At 48.9% G+C, this 27574-nt stretch overlaps 2 protein-coding genes across 6 annotated transcripts in view; one reads left to right on the top strand and one right to left on the bottom strand.

Moving 5' to 3' along the window:
* The window catches only part of SUFU (SUFU negative regulator of hedgehog signaling), a 132898-nt gene extending 130359 nt beyond the window's left edge, over positions 1-2539 (bottom strand). For all 4 annotated transcript variants that reach the window (XM_005566312.4, XM_005566314.4, XM_045362197.2 and 1 more), the window contains exon 1: positions 2167-2539. In XM_005566312.4, the coding sequence (XP_005566369.1) occupies positions 2167-2348 (182 nt within the window). In that variant the 5' untranslated portion in view covers positions 2349-2539. The remainder of the gene's footprint in view (positions 1-2166) is intronic.
* Positions 2540-3797: 1258 nt separating this feature from the next.
* ACTR1A (actin related protein 1A) lies at positions 3798-27397 on the top strand. 2 transcript variants are annotated; one of them, XM_045361467.3, is made up of 11 exons: positions 3798-3910; positions 15735-15799; positions 17468-17543; positions 18325-18450; positions 20869-20993; positions 22223-22439; positions 23491-23583; positions 24428-24602; positions 24705-24766; positions 25432-25472; positions 25645-27397. In XM_045361467.3, the coding sequence occupies exons 1-11, from the start codon at positions 3863-3865 to the stop codon at positions 25745-25747; spliced, it is 1131 nt and encodes a 376-aa protein (XP_045217402.1). In that variant the 5' UTR covers positions 3798-3862; the 3' UTR covers positions 25748-27397. The 2 variants fall into 2 exon arrangements, with proteins under 2 accessions (XP_045217402.1, XP_045217403.1); XM_045361468.3 differs by lacking the exon at positions 15735-15799.
* The last annotated feature ends 177 nt before the right edge of the window (positions 27398-27574 follow it).

Raw genomic sequence — 27574 nt, 5'->3', positions numbered from 1 at the left:
GAGGCTGAGGCATGAGAATCGCTTGAAACCAGGAGACAGAGGTTGCAGTGAGCCAAGATCATGCTACTGCATTCCAGCCTGGGTGACAGAACAAAACTCTGTCTCAAACAAAAAAGAGAAAGTACCAGTCACTGTGCTGTTTCTCTTTATATTTTTCTGCATCTAGGCAAGGCTTTCACAAAGTGCTGTACAATCCCTTTTCTTCATTATCACATGTTGGCCCATCTCTGAAGATACGGCTGTTAACAAGCTTGCAGCAGGAAGGGAAAAAAAAATTGCCCTTAGTCCTTTGCAAACACTATCATACCTTTAACATGCAATTCTATCCTTTATGGCTACTTGTGTGACATAAAAATAGTTGCCTGAATCTATGTAGGGATTTCTCCTCACACTCAAATGAGGCCTGAACAAACAGCATGGCAGAGCCAGGCCCACTTCCTTTTTTGTTTTTCAAATAACAGAGACAAGGTCTGGCTATGTTGCCTAAACTGCTCTCGAACTCCTGGCCTCAAAGGATCCTCAAGGCCTCCCAAAGTGGTGGGAATATAGGCATGAGCCACCGTGCCCAGCCCAGGCCTACCTTTCTCATGACACATGACAACAAGTTCATCACAACAAATAGTTAAATATAAAGGCACAATGAGAATGGGTCATTAAGCTAGCAAGAGCTGCTTTCCACTCAGAAGCACTCTTCAACAACTCCTCTCAACCAGAGAACTGTTTGCCAGCCAGAGAGGACTGTGACACCAGTTCTACCTCCTCCTGGCTACTCCAACAGAGGAGGCTGTTCCCTACAACCCTTCCTAGACAGCAGGTGGCTGGTCCCCAGGCCCTCCACGCTGTTGGCCTCTTGGCATCCTCCCGTTGACACAGGCAGCTGGCCTCAGCCCTGCACAGCCTACTGAAATCCATGTCCAGGGGAAGTAACAGGTTTTCACCAAGAGGGAGACTCAGTTCTAAAAGGAGAGGTAACCAGCAAAGATGTCCACTTGCCCCTTCAGGTCTACCCTTTGGCTACACCCCAAGCAGCTGCCGAACATCTTTCAGGACTCACTGAAGATCATCTAACACAATGCCTGCATGAATGTAGTCCTGGACAGTTTCAACCAGTATCTGTTTTTGGTCCAGCAAGACCATGAGGACAGGTTCTTTTCCAGAGTCCCCAGAACATCTGTTTTGCCCAAATGCTGCAGGAAGAAACAGGTTGCAAACAGGAACGGGAAATTAGAAAAGACCATTCCTACCCTAAAGCTACTTGAGGGTTACTCTCAGCTCCCCGGAGAAACTGCAGGCCATGGTCAAGAAGCTCCTCTTTATGTCCCACTTCACAATTCCTCCCTGCTGGAGTCCCAGGGTCTCCATCATTTATTTCCAAATGGAGGTGGGAAGCTGTGGTCCCTTTCAATCCTAAACCAAACCATGGTTCTCTCTACCTAATGTCCTAAAGCAAAGCCGCTGCAGAGCTAGGAGGAAGCTCTGCACGGAGAAAGAGAACAGTGCAGAGTAAGCAAGAAGTTTATCAGGAAGAGCTGCTCCGTCAAACTTCAAAAGCAAAAGCTTTACCCTGATACGACGTCTGAGTTCATCGGGAAGGTATCAAAAGGAGACCTCCTCCTCATCTCTCCACAAGCACCAGGCCCTCATCTTTGGCCCTCCTACCTCCAACAGGAGAGCCCCGGGCCCCCCGAACCGCCCCCCGCCCGCCATCCTATGCAGTCTCTTGCCCTCTGAGCTTCTCCGGCCTCGCTCCTCCAAAACCCTCTCAAATGCTCCCCAGGCTCCGCCTCGCCTCTCCCATCCCACTTCTGCCGCCCCCGCTTGGCTTCCCCTCGCCCACTAATGACCCCCTACAGGCGCCCCCTCTTTTCACCACGTTTACAGTTCCCTCGCTCATGCCGTTCCCCTCTCTGCTCCTACACACACCCCTAGTCCTCACTCTATTCTCCTAAACCCGGTTAACCCTTCACTACCCACAGGCTCCGTTAACCCCTTTGTCCCCATTCCCAACTTGAGCCTTAACTCCTTCCCTCGCAGCAGGAAGCCCTCCTTCCAAGTGCTTTAACCGTTCTCTACCCCTCCTCCCAGCCTCCCACAAATTACTTCGCCCTCGGCGCTTTAACCCTTCCCAGCCCGCGCCTGTCCGTCTCCCCGCGGCCCAGAGCATACCAGTACTTGACGATAGCGGTAACCTGGAGCGGGTTCGGCTGGTCAGGGTAAAGGCGGCGGCACTCTCCGTAGATGGCGTGCAGTCCCGGGGGAAAGAGCGAAGCGAAGGCTGGAGGGGCAGTCGGGCCAGGGGCCGGGGGTGCGGTGGGGCCGGGGGCGCCGCTAGGCCGCAGCTCCGCCATCGGGGCGCGTAGGGCAGGCCCTGGGAGAACTGGAGAGGGCAAACGAGGGGGAGAGCACTGACGGGCCAGCGGGCGGACTCGGTGGGTGAGACTCCCCGAGGCGATGGGGGCTGCAGCGAGGTCCAGCTCCGCGCCTGCGCACGGCGCACTGTCCGCCCAGGCTGTCGCCGCCGCGGAGTCTGCCAGAGGGTGCCTCGGGGCGGCGGGGCGCTCAGGAAGGCGGGGCGCCGGCGCGCCCTATCCAAGCACCCATTGGCTAGTGTCTGTGCTAGTCACAGGCAGAGACGGCGTGACTTGACAATAGGCCCCTCCCCCCCCCGTGTTGGGAGTGTCCCAAGGCTCTTGGTCTCCCCCTAGTGTTAGGAGGAACCCAAGTTTAGAGATGCTGAGCACCCTCTGAGGTGCTAGGGTCCCACGAAAGCACCAAGAAGTGCGCCAACAAAGGATTTGTTACTGTTTTGCTGACGCGCTGCTAACTAGGATTTAAACATAAATCTGACAATGGATTGATTCATTAATCCATGGGGCGTTAATATTAATAGATTATAATAAATCTAATATTTTCTAGGGCTATTGACAAAAAGGTTCCTGCAATTTGAAGGGGGCTGGGGAAGAACATAATCCAAAGAAAAAAATGCACTGGGCTCATTTGAAAGCAGTGACACATAACCTCTCTTCACCTCCACTTTCTCAACCGTCAATGCCAATTCTAGCTCCTCATGAAAATTAAAGAGATACTACAGCAGTTCCTGAAACCCTTAGATGATGTTTTAATGACCAAAAGATTACCTATAACAGTAGTTCCAATTGCCAATCCTCGGATCAATGTTAGCCTGTTATAAAGTTTACACCTATGCAGAAAAAAAGAAAACCCAAAAAGCAACAACAATGTACAGGTTTTTTCCTTAAAGCTAATTTTATGCAATTTAAATTGTTTTCCTATGTTGTAGGAATATGTCCTGTCGCGTACGTGTGTTAACATTTCCTTTTCGTTAGAGTGTGAGGTGCTAGGAGATGTTTATTAGTCTTATAGACCCAAATAAAAGCATGAGAACCTTATATTGTCTAAGGGAACGTTGTGGGGAGTGGCAGGACTGATCTGCAAAATCCAAACATCCATGAATTACGACCAATCCAAACCGAACTACAGACAAGTACTCAAGAAGACTATACACCTCAGTATGCACTGCGAACTCCTTCAAAGGGACTACAGATCCAGGCATGCAACATGACCATCAACCTGTGTCTCTGGCTGTTTAATCTAGGGAGACCACAAATCCCAGGGTACTGTGCATCGGAAATACGACTCCCAGTCTTAAATTAGGCGGGCAACAAAGCAACCTAGAGCGCTAACCCAGGCGCAAAGCATGCTGGGGATTGTAGTTTTTCAGAGGTGAGGTAGGGCAGCTCCCTCGCCTCCCTGAGCCGGCGGCTAGACTGCGCATGCGTGTCAGTGGCGCTAGCGGCGGACCCGGCTAGGCAGTTCCTTCCCCAGAAGGAGAGATTCCTCTGCCATGGAGTCCTACGATGTGATCGCCAACCAGCCTGTCGTGATCGACAACGTGAGTTGCGTCTTTCCCATTTGTAAGGGGACTTGGGCTCTCCTCCTAGAAAGGATCGCTTCCCGGGGTTCAGCCTGAGCCGCCGGCTCTTTGTCACTGGCCCGGCCTGTCAGGCGCGTTCAGCCACCGCCGCCTCCTTCCTCCCCTTATCATATAGGCCGAAGGCAAGGCGGCCAGCCAGCAAAAGTGGGATGGAGAACTCTGGAGTGGATAGAGGAAAGAGATAGTCCAAGCCGGTCCTTGGGCCCTTGGCTCTAGGGGCCTTAACCGCTGTGTGAGAGCCTGTTGCCCGCCCTCTCACCCTTTTCCGATCGCCCTATTGGCTGCTCTGGCTGTCCATCTTGGCCAGTGATCCCGCCTCTGGGCCTTGCCGGATGAGGCTAGGCCTCTGCGGTGATTGGCTCGCGCCCCTGCCGTTCTTCCTGGCCGCCATATTGTTTCCCCTCTTGAAGGGGCGGGGCAGTGCTCCAGGGCTGTGGGGATTGGCTTCCGGAACTCTGGGTGGTGGGGCCTAAAGGCGAGGGCCCGCCCGCGGGTGGAGAAAGGCTAAGTTTTCCTTCGGTCTCAGCAGGCGGGGAGGCTTGGTAGTGTGGATCTGGGTGGGGCCCGAGAATCTGGTGCCAGAAACTACTGTAGGATGTCAGCTATTACTATGATTATAAATTACAAAGTTGATAAAGGTCGAGAAGAAAGGAGAGTGACAAAGCAAGCAGAGAGGTTGTCTTCCTCTTCGGAACGCCTAGTTCTTAGGGGAAAAAAATTACCAAACTTAATATTTGCCTGGCGCTGTAGCGCTTTCAGGGCGTTTTCACATACATTCGAGTTGGATCCTCACAAAAACTGGACGCATAGTTTAAAAGGAACTTTGATCCTCGTGTTACCGATGAGAAAACTGAAGCGCAAAGACGTAACGTGAGACCAAGGTCACATAGCAGAGGTGCCCTAAATCCAGTACTTTATCCGTCATCCCTTTTGCCAGCATCACCATGCAGAAGCATCAATAGTGACCAATAGAAAGAATCTAAATACTGCTCTTATTTTGGGGGGAAAGGAGAAAATTGTAAAACGACTGCATTTCTGCCTTCGATTCAAAGCTTTGATCCCACAGATTGATACCTTTCTGTGCCCCTGTAGGTCCCTCCATTGCAGTAAAACTATCCGTTCCCTCTGTCGTAAGCTGACTGTCAGATTCTCTTTGTTGATTCAGCTCTTGGGACCTTAGGCATATTACAGTGTTCTCGTTTAAGCTTCAGCTCTGTTAGGTAGATAGGAATTACTATCCCCAGTGTATGCAAGGATGTTAAATAACAGATTTCAAACCATCCAGCTTAGGAATTGAGCCAGTCATCAGACAGATCCAGTTCCAAGTTGCTCGCTTTTTCCAAGATATTTTTGTTATTTTCGTTAAATTTTCCTTCTCTTCAGGGGTATTTTGTTTTTATTATTTTGTTATTATTCCTCCTGGAAAGGGTCAGGATTGAGCTCAATGAGACACCTTTCTTTCTTTCTTTCTTTCTTTCTTTCTTTCTTTCTTTCTTTCTTTCTTTCTTTCTTTCTCTCTCTCTCTCTCTCTTCTTTCTTTCTTTCCCTCTTTTTTTGGAGACAGGGTCTCGCTCTGTTGCTGAGTCTGAAATGCAGTGGTGAGATCACAGCTCACTGCAGCCTCAACCTCCTGGGCTGAAGTGATCCTCCCGCTTCAGCCTCCGGAGTATCTGGGGCTGCAGGCACGCGCCACCACCCCTGGCTAATTTTTGTATTTTTTGTAGGAAGGGTTTCACCATGTTGGCCAGGCTGGTCTCAAATTCCTGGGCTGTTGCGATTCTCCCACCTTGGCCTCCCAAAGTGCTGGGATTACAGGCCTGAGCCACCGTGCCTGGCAGAGACACCTCTTTTTTTTGGTGTTGGGGGGTGGGTGGAGGGAACAGGATCTCGCTTTGTTACCCAGGTTGGAGTGCAATGATGCGATCTCAGCTCACTGCATCCTCCGCCTCCTGTTTCAAGAGATTCCCCAGCTTAGACTCCCAAGTAACTGGGATTACAGATGTGCACCACCACGGCTGGCTAATTTTTGTATTTTTAGTAGAGACGGGGTTTCACCATGTTGGCCAGACTTGTCCCAAACTCCTGACCTCAAATGATCCACCCGCCTTGGCCTCCCAAAGTGCTGGGATTACAGGCATGAGCCACTGTACCCAACCCAGATACCTAATTTTTTAGAGGATTCTTTTTGTCTCCCTCGCTAGACTATTAAATCCTTGTGGAAAAGGATGATATTCCCCCACAGGTTTAGTGGTGTTGGAAAAGAAAAAATTTAAGAAAGATGATATTTCTTTAGTCTCACTTCACCCACTTCTCTCCATACACACACAGTACCTAGGGTCTGGCACCTCTGTGTGCTCAATAAATGTTTTTTCATTGAATTGATGGGTGATTGGATGAATGACTTAATATCTCTATCAAAGTAACAAAGATATTCCTAAATAAAGAAAAGATGGGGAGTTTTCTCTAGTTAGTTACTGCAGATAATTGAGTAGGACTTTTTGTTCTTGATGTTGATTTTCAGAGAGCACTATGATTTCTGTCTTTAGCCAGGCTCTTTGTGCTTCTTCTGCCTTTTTCTTAGCTGTAAAAAGGAAAAATATATAGAAATTCAATTTCCTGTTTTCATCAGCAATGCAGAAGGAACAACCTGTCCATCCCACCAGCTCCTTTGCTTCCTGAATTACTAAGCAGGAGTTCCATCTCCAACAATTTTCTTTAATATCACTTACACTAATGCTTCTTAGTTTTTTTCTTTCTCTTTCCTGGTAGTATGTTTGGAAATACATTACAGCAGTGATGCATTTTTAGTTTCAAGATTTAAAGAATCGACTTGTCTTTTTTTTTTTTCCCCCTTTGGGAAAACATGTCCTTTATTATGCCAATAATTCTGCCAAAAGGTGAAGTAGGAGAAACTTAAGTCATTTTCCTATTAGTATTTGCTGAATATCTGCCACATTTTTAGATTTGGGGTCTCGGGTAGTTCTTGCTATTTGACATTTTCGGGGGTCATTTTGTTTTTATTATTTTCAAGATGGTAGATGTATAGGACACATTATTTGAAATATCTGAGACAACTTATTATATATAATGAGAATAATGTGTCACTAGCCATGTTAACTCCATAGCTTAACATGTTGCTACACTTTATTTATGAGCTAAGAAGAGTGTAATCAAAAGAATGCAGGAGAGAGAAAGCAGGGAAAGAACCCCATTAGGTTCACAGCCTTTCCCAATCATAAGACAATTGTGACCACTCCTTTCATCTTACTCTGGCATCAAGTCATTGCATCAGAATTTAATGAGGAAAATGGAGGAGCAGGTAGGTGTGTGCTTTAATGACAACAATAAAGTGATAGGTATTTTTTTTAAATCACCCAAGAAGCTTTATGATGATAGGTTTTTTTTGGTTTTTTTTGGGTTTTTTTTTTTTTTGAGACGGAGTCTCGCCAGCCTGGGAGTGCACCCAGGCTCGAGTGCAGTGGCCGGATTTCCGCTCACTGCAACCTCCGCCTCCCGGGTTCACGCCATTCTCCTGCCTCAGCCTCCTGAGTAGCTGGGACTACAGGCGCCCACCACCTCGCCCGGCTAGTTTTTTGTATTTTTTAGTAGAGACGGGGTTTCACCATGTTAGCCAGGATGGTCTCGATCTCCTGACCTCGTGATCCGCCCGTCTCAGCCTCCCAAAGTTCTGGGATTACAGGCATGAGCCACCACGCCCGGCCGATGATAGGTATTTTTTAAACCTAAATATAAGTTATTTCTTCCCAAAGACATACCATAGAGAATAGGGTAAGATAAGAGCAGCTCCTAGGCCACATTTTGAGGACTACACTTTGATCAGAATACCATGTTTATTCTGAAACTCAAATCTTTGAAAGATCCAGGCCAAATGTGGTGGCTCACTCCTGTAATTCCAGCATTTTGGAAAGCCAAGGCTGGAAGATCGTTTGAGCCCAGGAATTGGAGACCAGCCTGGGCAACACAGTCAGACTTCATCTCTACTTAAAAAAAAAAAAAAATTAGCCAGGCTTGCTTGATGGCATGCCCTTGTAGGAGGCTGAGATGGGAGGATCACTTGAGCCCAGGAGTTTGAGGCTGCAGTGAGCTCGTGCACCTCACTCCAGCCTATTTTAAAAAACAAACAACCTCTAAGTTTACAGTTTTGTCTAAACCTAAAATGGATCAACATTCTTGTCAAACTTAAAACTGTCTTTGTGACTATATGGACCTAAATGCAGGATTTTCAGAAGTTCAACAATAAGCTAAGCATTTGTTTGTTTTGCTTTGGATGTTGTGCTGCTTCAGCCCCCTTAAAAAAAAAGACAAAAAAAAGAACAGAGAGACACTTTAAACATACAGAAAAATTCTGTGTGGTATATAACAAGCACCCAGGTAGCATGTGTCTACTACTCAGATTTAATAAATATTGACATGCTGCCGTATTTCCTTCAGTATTTTTTTTGCTTTAGTGTTCCCATCCACCTTCATGTTTTAAGGAAATAAAACATTACAGATATAATTGAAGACTCTTTGTACACTTCCACAACCCTATCTTTTTTTTTTTTTTTTTTTTTGAGACAAGGTCTCACTCTGTTGCGCAGGTTGGAGTTCAGTGGCACAATCAAAGCTCACTGCAGCCTCAACTTGCCAAACTTAAGCAATCCTCCCACCTCAGCCTCCCAAGTAGCTGGGACTACAGCCATGTACCACCTGCTCGGCCTTTTTTTTTTTTTTTTTTTTTAATTTGTAGAAATGGGGTCTCCCTATGTTGCCCAGGATGATCTAGAACTCCTGGGCTGAAGCAGTCCTCCCACCTCAGCTTCCCAAAGTGCTGGGATTACAGGCATAAGCCACTGTGCCTGGCAACCCTATCCTTTCTCTCTATTTTACAAATAACCCCCAAAACAACCATCATCATAAAATTGTCCTCCTTTTATACTCAGGAAGATAAGTCAGGAGAAAATTTTTTTTTAGAAATGAGGTCTCACTCTATCACCAAGGCTAGAGTGCAGTGCTGCAGTCCTAGCTCACTGCAGCCTCAAACTCCTGAGCTCAAGCAAACCTCCTGCCTCAGCCTCCCAAGTAGCTGGGAGTACAGGAGGAGCAAGCCACCATGCCTAGATCCATCCATGATTTTATGTACATATGCATTTAAGTTAGGCAGGGGAGTGTGCTGTTTGTGTTTTGAAAGTTTACTTAAGTGCTATCATCTTACTGTTACCTCTTTTTATTATAGCAATTTCAGACATACAAAAGGAGAAGGAATAGTGTAAGGAACATCCATATATCCCATCACCTAGCTGTAACAGTTATCAAACTCTTGGCCAATCTTTTCAACTACATTCCTGCCCATTTCCCTCTCCCACATTCTTTTTTTTTTTTTTTCTGAGATGAAGTCACTGTGTCTCCCAGGCTAGAGTGCAGTGATGCTCACCACAACTCCACCTCCCGGGCTCAAGCCATTCTCCTGCTTCAGCCTCCTGAGTAGCTGAGTAACACGCACCATCATGCCCAGCTAATTTTTGTATTTTTAGTAGAGACGGGGTTTTGCCATGTTGGCCAGGCTGGTCTTGAACTCCTGGCCTCAAAGGATCCACCCGCCTCAGCCTCCCAAAGTGCTGGGATTATAGGCGTGAGCCACCATGCCCAGCCCCACACTCATTTAAAAACATAATCAATATACTATTATCATGCCTAATTAGATTAACAAGAACCCCTTAATCTTATTAGTTATCTAGTCAATGTTCAGATTTCACTAATTGTCTCAAAAGAAATTTTTTTTTTTATAATTTGTCATCATCTTTTCTGATCCTACTAATGCTGATTCACTTAAGTTTTTAGGGACACTAGAATTAGCTGAAGAAATGAAGTCAATGTATTTATCTAACACTGTCACTTGCACTGTGATATTCAGGTTGTTGGTTGTACAGCTTCAGCAGGAATCCATCCCTAGCTTGACAGAAAAGGTGAAAAAGAGGTGACTTATAAAGATATTTTCACTGTTCAATTACATGTATTTTGCAAGCCAAGGATGTGTTTCACACTGAGCTAAGTCCTCTGAGGGTAAAAAAGAAATCAGATACTATGTGGAAGAAGAAATGTCACCAGTTAGTGGCTGGAAATGCCTAGAATAGGGATCTCAAACTCAATGCCTGCAGAGGCCAAGCAGGAATGGAAATATACTCAAAAGAGAAGAGAGAGAATAGCCTGAAAGGCACCTCTTCCAGACTGGGAAATCTGAAAGGTGCATTGAATTGAGCATTGCCTGACCAAAGTGTTAACTGCTTCTCATTTCTATCCAATTGTCCCCATGCAGGAATATGGACCTAGTGTTGCCAGATAGTCTGATTTTTAAAAATTTGTGTATTTATCGAAGTCAGGAGATCGAGACCATCCTGGCTAACACGGCGAAACCCCGTCTCTACTAAAAATACGAAAAAAATTAGCCAGGCGTGGTGGTGGGCGCCTGCAGTCCCAGCTACTCGGGAGGCTGAGGCAGGAGAATGGCATGAACTGGGGAGGCAGAGCTTGCAGTGAGCCAAGATCACTCCGCTGCACTCCAGCCTGGGCGACAGAGCGAGACTCTGTCTCAAAATAAATAAATAAATAAATTGTATTTATTATTTTATTTTTATTATTTTTATTTTATTTTTTGAGACGGAGGTTCTCTCTGTCACCCAGGCTAAATTGCAGTGGTACAATCTCGGCTCACTACAACCTCCCCAACATGGGTTCAAGAGATTCTCCTGCCTCAGCCTCTGAGTAGCTGGGACTACAGGCCTATGCCACCATGCCCAGCTAATTTTTCCAGAGGGAGTCTCGCACTGTCGCCCAGGCTGGAGTGCAGTGGCGCAATCTTGGCTCACTGCAAGCTCCGCCTCCTGGGTTCACGCCATTCTCCCGCCTCAGCCTCCCGAGTAGCTGGGACTACAGGCGCCCACCACCTTGACTGGCTAATTTTTTGTTTTTTAGTGGAGACGGGGTTTCACCGTGTTAGCCAGAATGGTCTCAGTCTCCTGACCTCGTGATCCACCCGCCTCGGCCTTCCAAAGTGCTGGGATTACAGGTGTGAGCCACTGCGCCTGGCCTTTTTTTTTTTTTTTTTTTTTTAATTTTTTTTTATTTATTTATTTATTTATTTTTTTTTTTTTGAGACGGAGTCTCGCTCTGTCGCCCAGGCTGGAGTGCAGTGGCCGGATCTCAGCTCACTGCAAGCTCCGCCTCCCGGGTTCACGCCATTCTCCTGCCTCAGCCTCCCGAGTAGCTGGGACTACAGGCGCCCACCACCTCGCCCGGCTAGTTTTTTGTATTTTTTTAGTAGATACGGGGTTTCACCGTGTTAGCCAGGATGGTCTCGATCTCCCGACCTCGTGATCCGCCTGTCTCGGCCTCCCAAAGTGCTGGGATTACAGGCTTGAGCCACCGCGCCCAGCCGCGCCTGGCCTTATTTTAATTTTTTTGTATATATTTTTTGAGGCAGAGGCTCACGCTATCGCCCAGTCTGGAGTGCAGTGGTGAGATCATGGCTCACTGCAACCTTGACCTCTTGGGCTCAGTCTCCCAAGTAGCAGGGACTATGGACCCGCACCACCACGCTCGAGTAATTTTTAAATATTTTGTAGGCCAGGTATGGTGGCACATGCCTGTAATCCTAGAACTTTGGGAGGCCAAGGCGGGTGGATCACTTGAGATCAGGAGTTCGAGACCAGCCTGGCCAACACGGTGAAACCCTGTCTACACTGAAAATACAAAACTTAGCCGGGCTTGGGGGTGCATTCCTGTAATCCCAGCTACTCGGGAGGCTGAGACAGGAGAATCGCTTGAATCCAGGAGGCGGAGGTTGCAGTGAGCCGAGATTATGCCACTGCAGTCTCGCCTGGGTGACAGAGCCAGACTCCATCTCAAAACAAAAAATTAAATTAAATTAAAATAAATATTTTGTAGAGACGGGGTTTTGCCATGTTGCCCAGGCTGGTCTCTCGAACTCTTGGCCTCAAGCAACCCTCCCTCATCTGCCTTCCAAAGTGATGGGGTGACAGACGTGGGCCACTGTACCCAGCCATACTTTTTGTTTGGTTGGTTGGTTGGTTGGTTTTGAGATGGGGTCTTACTCTGTCATCCAGGCTGGAGTGCAGCAGTGCAATTACAGCTTGCTGCAGCCTTGACCTCCCAGACTCAAGTGATCCTCCGACCTCAGCCTCCTGAGTAGCTGGGACCACAGGCACATAACCACCATGCCCAGCTAATTTTTGTATTTTTTGTAGAGACAGGGTTTCGCCATGTTGTGCAGGCTGGTCTTGACATCACGGGCTCAGGCAATCTTCCTAGGCAAAATCACCATGCCTGGCCTTTTGGTATTTTTTGTAGTGATGGGGTTTCTCCATTTTGGCCAGGCTGCTCTCAAACTCCTGATCTCAAAGTGATCTGCTCACCTCAGCCTTCCTAAGTGCTTGGATTATAGGCATGAGTCACCACACCCAGCTGAGACTACTCAAGAAGCCTCTACCAGGCATGTTCATTTGGCCTTGCCAGAGTGAATAACAAAGACAATGGCAGCTTATTTGCCAGGTACACAGTTCCTAGTTGTAAATACTCTTAAAGAAATGGACATAACCCTTTTGTATGCTCTTTAGCAGAATTTGTATGGCTTGAGCAGAATCGAGGCAGCTCAGCTGCTCCTCATTCTCCACTGATTCTTCACCCTATGACTGACCTGGCAGGCCTGCTTTGGGGCTGCAAGGACACGCTGGGTCTGGTTCCACCTTGTGCATCACTCCCAGTGCTGCTTTCCCCTTTCCTGAACCACCTCTGCCTGGGGCTTCTGTCATTTCAGCTGGTCATTCAGGTTCCATACTTTAGGTTCTATCTGCCAGTCATTTGCACTTGATTTTAATTTTACTCAGCCAGCATCCGTTGAGTACCCAGCAAATGCCAGATACTGCCGAAATGTACTTTACCCTTAAGGAACTTCGACTGAAAAGAGACGAAAGTGGAAACCTTACATTGTAATAGAAAGCAGAATGAAGTGCATGCCACCTCATGGTGCAGGTAATGGCAGTTTGCTGTAAAATAATAGGAAGATTCATTCCAATTGGGGATTTTTCTTCAGGAGGAAGGCGGTGATATTTGAACTGGGCCTTTTATACTCTGCTAGGAAGGACAGAGAAGAAAAAATGAATCTGACTTCATAATCTGCCTATTTACCCAGACTCTAGTCCTTTTGCTAGTAAACTAAAAATCAAATACCCAGGAAAATCATCTCTTAAAAATATCCAGGGTCTGAAGGACAGATCTCATCCTCTCTTGTTTTTAACCTCTGCCAGGAGACCCAATTAGTCTGTTGGCATCACCACACCCAGATGAAGGCAGTGAGCAATCATTGGAAGCCTGAGCAAACAAGTTCTAGGAGTTCCCTTCTTGCTTGTCCGTGCCTTGCTCTCAGAGCCCTTGGGTTTGTAGGCAAGTTCCCCCTCCTTCCCAGTCTTTCAGCTCACTTGACAGCTGCACCTTTTCCAGGCTCCTTGTTGTACTGCCCAGACCAATGAGTTTGCACATTGTCTTCTGTTTTCACTCTCTTCTGTTGGCAAAGGTTCCTGCTCCCTTAGAGTACTGGCTGCCCTGCTCTCCTCTCATAGCACTTTCTCTGCCCTTCAACCACTTCTTTTTTTCTTTTTTTTTTTTTTTTTGAGATGGAGTCTCACTCTGTCTCCCTGGCTGGAATGCAGTGGTGCGATCTTGGCTCACTGCAACCTCCACCTCCCGGGTTCAAGTGATTCTCCTGCCTCAGCCTCCCTGAGTAGCTGCGATTACAGACGTGTAGCACCACACCCGGCTAATTTTTGTATTTGTAGTAGAGACAGTGTTTCACCACGTTGTCCAGGCTGGTCTTGAACTCCCTGGCCTCATGTGATCTGCCCCACTTCGGCCTCCCACAGTGCTGGGATTACAGGCGTGAGCCACCATGCCCGGCTTCCTTTAACCACTTGCTTCCTTCACCAACCTCTGTCTTGCCAGAGGCAGGCACCAGATGGCCAGTCTCATTCCCCCTCTTCCTGCAGAAGAGTGGGAATAAGAGAAACAAGGAGGGAAGCAGGCATGTTGCTGGGAAGCCTTTGGTGCAGATAACCTTGGCTACTTAGCGTCTCCTGGTATGTTCAATGCTTGCAGAGTGGGGTCAGGAAATACCACACTCCACCCCAGGAGAGTGGTCAACAGGCAGCAGGAAAAGGCTTGCCCCAGCTACAGGTGCAGCTGCAAACCATGTTGGGTTAGAAAGGCGAGGATATCAGGTGTGGTGGTAGAAGAGTTAAGAAGAGGAGGCCAGGTGTGGTGGCATGCCTGTAATCCCAGCACTTTGGGAGGCCGAGGCAGGAGGATCACAAGGTCAGGAGTTCGAGACCAGCCTGACCAACATGGTGAAACCCCGTCTCCACTAAAAATACAAAAATTAGCCAGGCATGGTGGCATGCACCTGTAATCCCAGCTACTTAGGAGGCTGAGGCAGGAGAAACGCTTGAACCCAGCCGGCAGAGGTTGCAGTGAGCCGAGATTGTGCCACCGCACTCCAGCCTGGGTGACAGACCGAGACTCTGTCTCAAAAAAAAAAAAAAAACACGGAAGAGGACAGGGTGTATCTACAAGCAATATTAAGCCTTGACATCTGTCCTGCACAGGGTTGGTCTCTGTGTCTAGTCAATGTTTACATTGATTGGGCCCTGGGTGGTACCTGAGATGCTGGGAGAACTTAGATTCTTTTCTAGACAGCTCACTCAACATACCAAGTATTGGAGCAGCAGGACTGTGGTTCTCTTCTATTCTCAGACGAGGCTTTTCTTTACCATCAGGAGACCAAGGAGTAAAAGGAAAGCATAGTTACAAACAAAACAACAACAAAAATCTCCCAAAGCATAGTGCTGTGCCCCTGCAATAAGAACCAGACAGCACGTGTTCCATGGGAGTCCGTTTCAAGCATGACAGTGCTCATGGTGGTGTCTGTCACAGAGGCCCTGGAAGCTGGGAGAGTTCAGGCCTGAGCCAGGAATGTAGGTTAAAAGCGCCCCTCGGTGGTGTAACAAGGAGTCACGTGCTTTTCCCACCTTAAGTTCCTGAACTTGGCTCCTTTGATGCTTCTAGGTACTTTCTTCTTTCCCCAGGTTTTCTATCTTTTTCTTCCCTTTATTACTAGTATTTTTAATTCCCAAAGCAAAACATGTTCAATGTAGAAAAGTCAGAGACTACAGAAAAATCACACAATATGGTTTAGTATACAGTGAGAATCCTCCTCGCTATCCTATTTCTACTTCCCTTTTTTTGGTGTGCATTCACTTTTTTCTAGGTTCAAATAAATGTATATATTATATACAAATATTAGGTTTTTTGTTTTTTGGGTTTTTTTTTCCCTGTGAGACAGAGTCTCACTCTGTCACCCAGGCTGGAGTGCAGTGGCACAATCTTGGCTCACTGGAACCTCTGCCTCCCAGGTTCAAGCGATTCTCCCACCTGAGCCTCCCAAGTAGCTGGAACTACAGGTGCATGCCAACACACCCGGCTAATTTTTGTATTTTTACTAGAGACAGGGTTTCACCACGGTGGCTAGGCTGGTCTCAAACTCCTGACCTCAAGTGATCTGCCTACCTCTGCCTCCCAAAGTGTTGAGATTACAACTGTGAACCACTGCGCCTGGCCACTTTCTTTTCTTAAATAAAAATCCCACCATATAATGTATTTTTCCTCTTTTATTTGTGATAGTTCTGACTCCTCATTCTCTCTCCTCTTTCCTCAGGGATCCGGTGTGATTAAAGCTGGTTTTGCTGGTGATCAGATCCCCAAATACTGCTTTCCAAACTAGTAAGTCATTCTGTAGCTTAGACGTTTTGGAGGTTCATCAGCTTTGTTATAGGTCCAGCCTTATGAGGGAGAGGAGCTGGGTTTGGAGTCAATAAAGGAAAACAGTTGTCTACATGGTGCAATTTGAGAGGCACAGATCAGAGGCCTCTTTTTAAAAATCCAATTTTATCTGTTGCTAAAAAATTTTATCATTGGTAACTCATTGCTTTGGATGATTGCCTCTTTGTGGAGCCCTCCTTTTAAAATTCTCCTATCACCCAGGCTGGGGATTAACATTTAACCCATCTACCATCTTTTTTTTGAGATGGAGTCTCGCTCTGTTGCCCAGGCTGGAGTGCAGTGGCACAATCTCGGCTCACTGCAAGCTCCGCCTCCTGGGTTCACGCCGTTCTCCTGCCCCAGCCTCCCGAGTAGCTGGGACTGCAGGTGCCCGCCACCATGCCTGGCTAATTTTTTTGTATTTTTAGTAGAGATGGGATTTCACCGTGTCAGCCAGGATGGTCTTAATCTCCTGACCTTGTGATCTGCCTACCTCAGCCTCCCAAAGTGCTGGGATTACAGCCCTTCTACCATCTTAATGAGGAGTTTCTCAGAACTTTCCTCCTAAGGGAGAGAGACTGCAGGCAGGAGAAGAACACAGAGGCTTACAGGAAGGGCTTAAAGGGGGAGGGAAAGGAAGAGGCTATCTGTCCGATCTGAAGCATCACAGTTTTTTTTTGTTTTTTGAGACAGAGTCTCATTCTGTAGCCCAGGCTGGAGTGCAGTGGCGCGATCTCGGCTCACTGCAACTTCTGCCTTGTAGGTTCAAGTGATTCTCGTGCCTCAGCCCCCCAAGTAGCTGGGATTACAGGCATGTGCCATCACTCCCAGCTAATGTTGCCCAGGCTGGTCTCAAACTCTTTTTTTTTTTTTTTTTTTTTTTTGGAGATGGAGTCTCACTCTGTCGCCCAGGCTGAAGTGCAGTGGCACAATCTTGGCTCACTGCAAGCTCCGACTCCCGGGTTCACACCATTCTTCTGCCTCAACCGACTCCCGCCACTGCACCCTGCTAATTTTTTGTATTTTTAGTTGAGACAGGGTTTCACCGTGTTAGCCAGGATGGTCTCGATCTCCTGACCTCATGATCCGCCTGCCTCGGCCTCCCAAAGTGCTGGGATTACAGGCGTGAGCCACCACACCCGGCCGGTCTCAAACTCTTGACCTCAAATGATCCAACTGCCTTGGCCTCCCAAAGTGCTGGGATTATAGGTGTGAGCAACCGAGCCCAGCCCAGCATCACAGTTTTACATAGAGATCCTGGGAAGGGGACTAAGGACACTAAAATGTTTTGAGTTAATCACTCCTTTAGAAATTCTCATTTCCTCATCTTTCTTGGTCTGTACATACACTGGAGAAAGAAAAGAACTAAAGGTATTGAATACTCTAAAAATGTGTTTTCATAATTTATAATAAATAAAATATGAAATAATATATAAATAATATAATACATGTTCATTTTAGAAATTGTGGAAAATACAGAAAAGTATAAAGAAGAAAATCAAAATCAACTGTGACCTCACTCCTGGAAGATAATCTCAGTAGAATTTGAGTGTGTGTGTTCATCTATATATCCTTCCTGTATTCTGTCATGAAATGAAAAATGATGGTCCTCTTCACTATCTTTCCTAGTGTCGGCCGACCCAAGCATGTTCGTGTCATGGCAGGAGCCCTTGAAGGTGACATCTTCATTGGTCCCAAAGCCGAGGTAATTCCCAGGCCTACAGAACAAGCCTCAAGCCAGCAGAGGACCTTCATTATTCACCACATGGAACGTGTCCCAACATTTGGACACAACCAGAAGTAAAAGGGGCAACTTTCTCTTAAAATCTCCCTTTTGATTCTCTCATCCTAGGTCTAGTGGTTTATTTTTCCCAGGAATAGCCTGTGGTCTTGGAGAAGAAATACCTGGGACCTCACTTTGGGAAACACTGAGACCAGTCTAGAAAACAGGGCTGTTGTCTTCTGCATTCTGTCACTGCCTTGTCAGTGATCAAATTGTTAGTTATTTTTTTCACAAACAATATTCAGTGGGGAGATCCTGGCTGGGGTACCCTAGGGATGAGTTAATTCATACAGCTTTGGCAGAGCCCTCATGCAGCCTCTCGTAAGCAGAACAGCAGAATCGCTGTTGCCATCCTTGGCTTCAAGTACTGAGGCCCAGAGGTGGGAGCCAGGAGATTGTGTCCTGGAACCAGGCACTGAGGAAGGTGCCTTCTGCCACTTGCCCTAGAGGCACCTGAGGGGCCATGGAAATGCAGAAGCCCCCTGCTTTGCCGGCTTCTCGGGAATGAGGGCAGTTTGCAGCAAACAGTATATAGACCTGGAGAATGAGTGCCTACCCTTAGCCCTGGGCAAGGACAGCAGGGTGGGAGCTCAGGAAGCTAAGGCTTCTTTGCGAGGGATTCAGCTCGCACTGCTCAGTCTTGGGAGAGCAGCGTCCTGGGCAGAGCCTGACTGCAGCTGCAAGTCCTGTTCTCTTTTCCCAGGAGCACCGAGGGCTGCTCTCAATCCGCTATCCCATGGAGCATGGCATCGTCAAGGACTGGAACGACATGGAACGCATCTGGCAATATGTCTATTCTAAGGACCAGCTGCAGACTTTCTCAGAGGAGGTGAGGATCTTGTGTGTAGGGCACTCCTGTAGGGTATGCAAAGCTGTATGAAACTCCTACCCTAAGAGATGATGAGGAGGATGATGATCACTGCCAAGAGTACTGGAGCCATTTGCTTTTCAGGCATATTCAGATTTAATCTTTTTTTTTTTTTTTTTTTTTTTTGAGATGGAGTCTTGCTCTGTCTCCCAGGCTGGAGTGCAGTGGCGCAATCTCCGCTCACTGCAAGCTCCGTCGCCTCCCAGGTTCACGCCAGTCTCCTGCCTCAGCCTCCTGAGAAGCTGGGACTACAGGCGCCCGCCACCTCGCCTGGCTAATTTTTTGTATTTTTAGTAGAGAGGGGGCTTCACCATGTTCGCCAGGATGGTCTCGATCTCCTGACCTCGTGCCCGCCTCGGCCTCCCAAAGTACTGGGATTACAGGCATGAGCCACCGCGCCCGGCCAGATTTAATCTTAACACCATTCCTATGAGATATAGGTAGTATTATCTCATTTTACAAACAAGGGAACAAATTCAGAAGAGCCAAGTTGTATTTCCAAGGTCACCTAGTGAACAAAGGGTAGAGATGGGATTCAAACCTATGTCTTTTAGAATTCAGAGCCTGTGCTCATTAACTTCTTTTGCCCAGACTGGAGTGCAATAGCTCACTGTAGCCTCGACTTCCTGGGCTCAAGTAATCCTCCCATCTCAGCCCCACCCCCTGCACCATGCCCAGCTAATTTGTGTGTGTGTGTGTGTGTGGTGGGGTTTTGCTCTTGTTGCCCAGGCTGGAGTACAACGGCGTGATCTAGGCTCACTGCAACCTCCGCCTCCCGGATTCAAATGATTCTCCTGCTTCAGCCGCCCAAGTAGCTGGGATTACAGCATAAGCCATGGCACCTGGCCAATTTTGTATTTTTTGTAGAGACAAGGTTTTGCCATGTTGCCCAGGCTGGTCTCGAACTCCTGGGTTCAGGCAATCTGTCCACCTCCACCTCTCAAAATGCTGGGATTACAGGCGTGAGCCACTGTGTACAGCCTGTGCTTGTTAACTTGTGAGGAAGTAACTCTCCATTCAAAAATGCAAAGGGAGGCCGGTCGCTGTGGCTCACACCTATAATCCCAGCACTTTGGGTGGATCTCTTGAGCTCAGGAGTTCGAGACAAACTTGGGCAGCATGGCGAAACACCATCTGTACTAAAAATACGAAAAAATAATAGCCCGGTGTAATCATGCATGCCTGTAGTCCCAACTACTTGGAATGCTGAGGTGGAAGGACTGCTTGATCCTGGGGGTGCTGAGTTTGTAGTAAGCCAAGATCGCACCACTGAACTCCCAGCCTGGTTACAGAGTGAGACCCTGTCTCAAAAAAAAAAAAAATGCAGAGAGGTGCAGACTAGGTGTATCAATTTCCAGGTGCAGGTGGGATGTTTTCAGTTTTGTTTTTTGTTTGTTTGTTTGTTTGCTTGCTTTTTTGAGACGGAGTTTCACTCTTGTTACCCAGGCTAGAGTACAATGGCACGGTCTTGGCTCACCGCAACATCCGCCTCCTGGGTTCAAGCGATTCTCCTGCCTCAGCCTTCCTGAGTAGCTGGGATTACAGGCATGCACCACCATGCCTGGCTAATTTTGTATTTTTAGTAGAGACGGGGTTTCTCCATGTTGGTCAAGCTGGTCTCTCTCGAACTCCCGAACTCAGATGATCTGCCCGCCTCGGCCTCCCAAAGTGCTGGGATTACAGACGTGAGCCACCGTGCCTGGCTGTTTTCAGACAGTTTTTTTAAAGCAGTGGTCCCTAACCTTTTTGGCACCAGGGACTAGTTTCTTGGAAGACAATTTTTCCATGGGGGTGGGGGCTTGGGGTAGCCAGATGGTTTCGGGATGAAACTGTTCCACCTCTGATAATCAGGCATTCGATTCTCATAAGGAGTGCCCAACCTAGATCCCTCACATGCGCAGTTCACAGTAGGGTTCATACTCCTATGAGAATCTAGTGCCTCTGATGACCTGACAGGAGGTGGAGTTCAGACAGCAGTGCTCACTTACCTGCCACTCACCTCCTGCTGTGCGGCCTGGTTCCTAACAGGTCACAGACTGGTACTGGTCTGCGGCAGGAATTTAGAGTTTCACAAAATCTTCTTGACAGTTGGAGATATGCAGTAGACACAGGGGCCTGTATAACAATCTTGGAGGACAAAGAGGGGAGTTGGAGGGCACAGCTGAGGACAGAATGAAATTTTAAAGGGGGCATTAACTTGAAAAGTTGAGAAACCTACTTGGGTAGGGATAGGTGACAGGCACAGCTTGCCTTTTTTTGGAGGGAGGCTGACAGAAGTCCCCAGGCTCTCAAAACAGCAAGGCAGGGTCTTCTCCCCCAAGACTAATGAAGATGGAAATCTGTCCTTGGCCTCATTGTCTCCCGGGCTCCTTTCACCAGCATCCTGTGCTCCTGACTGAGGCGCCTTTAAACCCACGCAAAAACCGGGAACGAGCTGCCGAAGTTTTCTTCGAGACCTTCAATGTGCCCGCTCTTTTCATCTCCATGCAAGCTGTACTCAGCCTGTGAGTAGCAGCTGGCTAGCCCGGCCCCTGCGGGGAAAGCAGTCCTTTGGCACAGCTGAGGCTGACTCCCCTCTGGGATGGTTCAGAGTAACTTGAGCCCCCTCTGCTAGGGAAAGGTTAAAGATGGTAGGAAAGAGAGAGAGGCTTTTGCTGAAACTGAGCACTTAGGCTTCGTAGTTGAAAGCAAAGAAGGATATGTGGCTGCTATTAACCATATGCCAGTGTTAGGACTCCTAGTGGGTTTGGTGCCCAAGGCCTTGGCTGGGCCTGCTGAGGCAGCCACATGCTGCAGCAGCTCTTCCCGGAGGCCCCTGTAATGTGTCCGCTTATTATTCAGTATTTACTGTGGCCGGCTGCTCCGCCAGGCTGCTGAGACAACCATGATCCGAATGCCACCACAGTCCTTGTTCCCATCCCCCATGGCTCCTGTCACACTCCTACCCCACCTCATACCAGGATGAGGTCTACGGCAGAGATAATCCATGAGTGACCTACACATGGGATTTATTTGACCCCATTAACAAATCGTGAGCCAGCATTTAAAAATCAAGAGCTGTCCCATCAAAATCTAAATTTTTGGCTTCTCTGAAACAATGGGAAGATCTGGGAATGCCGGGCACACATTCCCACAGGGCAAAAATCAGCTAGAGCTAAAGAGCGGCTGCCACTTGAGATGGGGCTGGCAAACCCACCCTCCCCACAGCGCGCCCATGCTCTGTTGGCCTCCCCGCCCTGAGCAGGGGGTCAGTTGCCTCACTTGCCTTTTTTTGGAAGGAGGCTGACAAAGGTCCCCAGGCTCTCAAACCAGTAAGGCAGGGTCTTCTCCTGCCTTCATTTTTTATGGAAGTGAAAAATATTCTTATTTTTCTTTACTCTTACTTTTCCTGCCTGGCCCCTGTTGGCATTTGAGGGTTTTTGCCTTTTGTCTAGAGAGTTAAAACTGGCCCTAGGCTGGGTCTCTGAAGCAGCTGAAGGCCAGGCCATCTCAGACAGGAAGGCCTGCTCTTCTGGGTGCAGGGAGGGAACTTGGAGAAGCTCAGCTCCTTCCGTTCAGGTATTTCATGGCTTGTTCCAACACCCAGGCTTCCTTAGTACCCAGTCCATTCTACAGCCCCTGGAGAGAGGCAGGCCCAAGCTTTAGTTTAGCTGACATTGAACTCTAAAAAGAAGTGTATTTCCTCCCAGCGTGAGGAGGCAGTGCTGAGTGACGATTTGCCCCTTTGCTTCAGTTATGCCACAGGCAGGACTACAGGCGTGGTGCTGGATTCTGGGGATGGTGTCACCCATGCTGTGCCCATCTATGAGGGCTTTGCCATGCCCCACTCCATCATGCGCATCGACATCGCGGGCCGGGACGTCTCTCGCTTCCTGCGCCTCTACCTGCGTAAGGAGGGCTACGACTTCCACTCATCCTCTGAGTTTGAGATTGTCAAGGCCATAAAAGAAGTAAGTGCTGCCCCCTGGGCCTAGGGATGGAGTGGGGGTTGGGAGCATAGCATCCAAGACCTTGGTCACCTGCCAGTAAAGCCAGGCGAAGCACCTACCTGAGGGTCCCTGGTGAGGCCCTGTTCTTTCCAGCCAGGTCTCCCCCACTTCACACTGACAGATTCGCCTTCCTGACGTGCTGCCATCTTATTGGGGGAAAGAGAGCTGCTTCCATTTCTTCAATTGGGTGATGGCTACATAGAGGCTCAGCATGTTTTTTGTACCTAATATGCAAATTACATAGGGTTTTGTTTTGTTTCGTTTTGTTTTGTTTCTGAGATGGAGTCTCACTCTGTCACCCAGGCTGCAGTACAATGGTACGATCTCGGCTCACTGTAACTTCCGCCTCCCGGGTTCAAGTAATTCTCCTGCCTCAGCCTCCCGAGTGACTGGGATTACAGGTGCCTGCCACCACACCCCACTAATTTTTGTATTTTTGGCAGAGACGAGGTTTCACCATGTTGATCAGGCTGGTCTCGAACTCCTGACCACAAGTGATCTGCCTGCCTCAGCCTCCCAAAGTACTGAAATTACAGGCATGAGCTACCGTGCCCAGTCCTGGTTTTTTTATTTTTATTTTTTAACATCCTTGAAGAAGTCATAATACATTTAAAACATTTGTCTTTGTAAGTAAAAAGAACCCTCCTGCCACCTGTGGCTATAGGGAAACCTCTGAGCTGAGGAGGACCAGAACCATATGAGTGGTAGAAAGAGAAAGATGCCTGGGCCTGGTCTGAACTTAGGTTGTGGTCTCAGACCTAGGATCCAGAGGCCAAGTTTCCAAGCTTGCCCACCAGGAAGGTGGAGCAGATAAGAACTCGTATGCTAAATGCCACCCAGTGAAGGCCAACAGAGACCTCCCTGCCCCTGCTTCTGGGCAGCAGCTATAGTGACCACTGGGGCCATCACAGTGTGTAGACAGGTTTGTGCAGCAGCACATTCCTCCCCTGGGCCTTTGACCGGGTGTGCACCAGGTTTCCTGCCAGCCTGACTGTCTTGCTTGGTTCTGCAGAGAGCCTGCTACCTATCCATAAACCCCCAGAAGGATGAGACGCTAGAGACAGAGAAGGCTCAGTACTACCTGCCTGATGGCAGCACCATTGAGGTAGGTGGCCTGCCTTCTTTCTTCGGTCCCCTTAGGTCCACAGAAGCTCTGGGCCCAAACAGAATTCCCCATGAAGGTCTGGAGTCTGGCAGGCCAGTCCCTTTACACCAAGTTTGTCCAGCCCCTGGCCCATGGGCTGCATGTGTCCCAGGATGGCTTGCAGTAAGGCCCAACACAAATTGGTAAACTTTCTTAAAACATTATGAGATTTTTTTTTTTTTTGCAATTTTTTTTTTTTTAGCTCAGCAGCTATCATTAGTGTTAGTGTATTTTATGTGTGACCCAAGACAATTCTTCTTCCATTGTGGCCCAGGGAAGCCAAAAGATTGGACACCCCAGCTTTACACCCTCTGTCTGGAGCAGCAGAGCTCCTGAGCATGAATGGCCCTGTCTCCTGCAGAGGAGGCAGCAGGAACCTTGCTCCCTCCCGCTAGAGGGGAGGAAGCTGCTAAGGGATTGTCCCACATCAGTATGAGATTAGGAAGTGGGATGGTTAGTGCTATCCTTCACCACACCTGGGCGCAGTGTAGGGTGAGTTACCACTCCTTTGAACCCCCATTGCTAGGAAGACGTTTCCATGAGTAAATAAATCCATGAATTGATGCCAAAGACCTCTTGGCTGGAAAATGCCAGAGCAAGAATGAAATATAGGAGCCTCCCCTCACTAGTTTCCAGGAGCCCTATCTTTGTTCCTTTAAGCTCTTAACATGTAGAGTCTGTCTTGAGCCTGGCCTTCATAGCCACCTAGTTACTAAGTGATGTGCAGAGGGGCCTCTTCCATTCCCACTCCCAAAGGGACCTTGGTCCCAGCTCCAACATCTTCAGCTGGTCCTCCTACCTACAGATTGGTCCTTCCCGATTCCGGGCCCCTGAGCTGCTCTTCAGGCCAGATTTAATTGGAGAGGAGAGTGAAGGCATCCACGAGGTCCTGGTGTTCGCCATCCAGAAGTCAGACATGGACCTGCGACGCACGCTTTTCTCCAACATCGTCCTCTCAGGAGGCTCTACCCTGTTCAAAGGTTGGTCTTTTCTCTTGGAGCCCTTGCCCTGGAAGTGTTCGGCTCCTGCTGGCTCCAGGCACCCCGAGAATTGACTTGAAGTTCTCCTCTTTGCCTGTTCAGGTTTTGGTGACAGGCTACTGAGTGAAGTGAAGAAACTAGCTCCAAAAGATGTGAAGATCAGGGTAGGAGCATGGTGGGGCCTGGCCTGGGTGGAATTGGGCTTCCATGGACAGAGTCCCACCTGGTGTAGCTTCCCTCTAGCTTTGCCCAAGCTCTTTAGGCAGCCATGGCTCTACAGGCAGCACCAGGTTCCCAGCCTGTACACTGACCCTGAGGTCTAGGTCTGCCACAGGGAGGCTGAGTTCTCATTCTCCCTCTTCACGCCAAAGGAAGGCAGTTCTAATACCCAGATGAGGCAGGGTACTAGGTAGAGGGCCCCCTGCATGATCTTTCAGGGAAACTATAATCTTTAGAGGAGACTGACTTAATGTTGCTGTGCTGCCTGCCCAGGTGGCTACCCTGTCACACAGTCTGACACCTTAGTGACAGGTGAAGGGGGTTGGCTATCTGAGGAGAGTAGGGATCCTAAAGAAAGGAGTACAGTCCCTGCCACGGAGTCTGCTTCTCCCTGGCTGCCCAATAGCCCCAGCTTCCCTGGGACCTGTGGGGACTGGAAACCTGCTTCCCCAGATGAGTGGGAGGCTGGCCACAGTGCCCTCCAGAGAGGCCAGAGCTTCAGGCTTGTGTGAAATGTATCCCCCGCCATGGGCAGAAGGAGAAGCGTTGTAGGGAAAGGGAGTGGGAGGACTGGAAGTCTCAGATTTCTCTTTCCCCGCCCCCTTTGCAGATATCTGCACCTCAGGAGAGACTGTATTCCACGTGGATTGGGTGAGTAGCTCTTCTGGGAGTAAGAACGGAACAGGAAGTGATGGCACCGATAACCCCTCAGCACCCCATCCCTCTAAAGAAAAGCCTCATTTGGTTTGGCCCCAGGGGACTGGTAGGCTCCACACACACCCACTTCTCTCTCACACGGTTCCTCTGGGTTTCCTCCCTCCAGGGGCTCCATCCTTGCCTCCCTGGACACCTTTAAGAAGATGTGGGTCTCCAAGAAGGAATATGAGGAAGACGGTGCCCGATCCATCCACAGAAAAACCTTCTAATGTTGGGACATCATCTTCACCTCTCTCTGAAGTTAACTCCACTTTAAAACTCGCTTTCTTGAGTCGGAGTGTTTGCGAGGAACTGCCTGTGTGTGTGAGTGCGTGTGTGGATATGAGTGTGTGCGCACATGCGAGTGCCGTGTGGCCCAGGGACCCTAGGCCCAGAAAGGACGATGAACTACGCGCGATGGTGACAGCCTGAGGCCTGGGGTTGACCGCTAACTGGCTCCTGACAGGGAAGAGCGCTGGCAAAGGCTGTGCTCCCTCCTCAGGTGGCCTCTGGCTGGCTGTGGGGGACTCCGTTTACTACCACAGGGAGACAGAGGGAGGTAACCTATCCCCTGGGAGACCTTGCTGCTGCCCATCCTTGGCTGGGCTGGCCCCACCCTCACACCCACCCCCAGGGTGCCCTGAGGCCCCAGGCAGCTGCTGCCTCCCCTTGCTGGTCACTCCACTATCGATGCCTCCTGACTGCACACTGAGGACTGGGGCTGGGGTTGAGGTCTGTCTGGTTTTGTTGCCATTTTGGTTTGGGAGGCTAGAAAAGCACCCGAAGAGCTATTACGGAGACTGGATCTAGGAGAGAGCAGGAGGCCCTTGTGTTCACCAGGGAACAGGACCACACCGGCCACTGGAGGAGGGCAGGAGCAGTCCTCCCTCTGAATGGCTGCAGAGTTTATGTTCCCAGCCCAGTCCCCTTTTGGGGACCTTGGGAGAGTTTAAGGCACCTGCTGGTTCCAGGTCCTCGCTTTCCATCCGTTCTTGTTGCAATGCCATCTTCAAACAGTTTTATTTATTGAAGTGTTTGTTCAGTTAGGGGCTGGAGAGAGGGAGCTCGCTGCCTCCTGCCTTGCTACACTAATGTTTACAGCACCTAAGCTTAGCCTCCAGGGTCCCACCTCTCCCAGCTGATGGTGAGCTGACAGTGTCCACAGGTTGCAGGACCATTTGAGATTGGAAGCTACATTCAAAGACACTCCCACCAGGCTCTTTCTCCCTTTTCCTCTTGCTCACTGCCCTGGAATCAACAGGCTGGTTACTGGTTAGATTTTTCTGAAACAGGAGGTAAAATTTTTCTTTGGCAGAGGCCCCTAAGCAAGGGAGGGGTGTTGGAGAGCCAGTGCCCTTAAGACTGGAGAAAGCTGCAATTTACCAAGTTGCCTTTTGCCACTGTAGCTGACCAGGGGACTAGGTTGTAGAGGTGGGAAGGCCCCCGCTGGGCTGATCTTGTGCCATTCTTGACCGTGGACCTGCTTGGTTGAGGGAGAGGGCCAGACCAGAGTGCCAGGAGCTAATGGAGCCAGGCCTGACCCCTAGAAGTGGTCCAAAGGCCTTCAGCCTAGATGGTGCAAAGTTGGTGCCAGCCTGTCTTCACCGGCACCCTCACCTGTGACACCAAGACCCATCCCAATCCCAGACTTCACACAGTATTCTCCCCCACACCATCCTATGACCAAAGGCCCCTGCCAGGTGTGGGCCGCAGCAGCAGGTATGTGTGAAAGCAATGTAGCGCCCCGCGGACTGCAGTGCGCTTAACCAACTCACCTCCCTTCTCTTAGCCCAAGCCTGTCCCTCGCACAGCCTCGCACAAACTACATTGCCTGGTGGGGCCCAGTGTACTGAAATAAAGTCCTTCCGATAGACACATCAGCTGGGCCTGTTATCTGTCTGTCACCAGGGCCAAGTGGGAAGACGAAGAGTAGCAGGCCCTGAATCTGAGGTGGTGACTGGGCCTGATCCATCCTCTAGAGGGCATCGTTGCACCAGCCAGCCTTGTCCAGGACATAGCCCAAGTCCCAGCCTGTCAGCTGGATGCGGAGCAAAGGG

This window comes from Macaca fascicularis, chromosome 9 (genome assembly GCF_037993035.2).
Source record: "Macaca fascicularis isolate 582-1 chromosome 9, T2T-MFA8v1.1".
Classification (NCBI taxonomy): Eukaryota; Metazoa; Chordata; class Mammalia; order Primates; family Cercopithecidae; genus Macaca; species Macaca fascicularis.
Note: the sequence above shows the minus strand (reverse complement) of the source record. Positions and strands in the feature narration are given on the sequence as shown.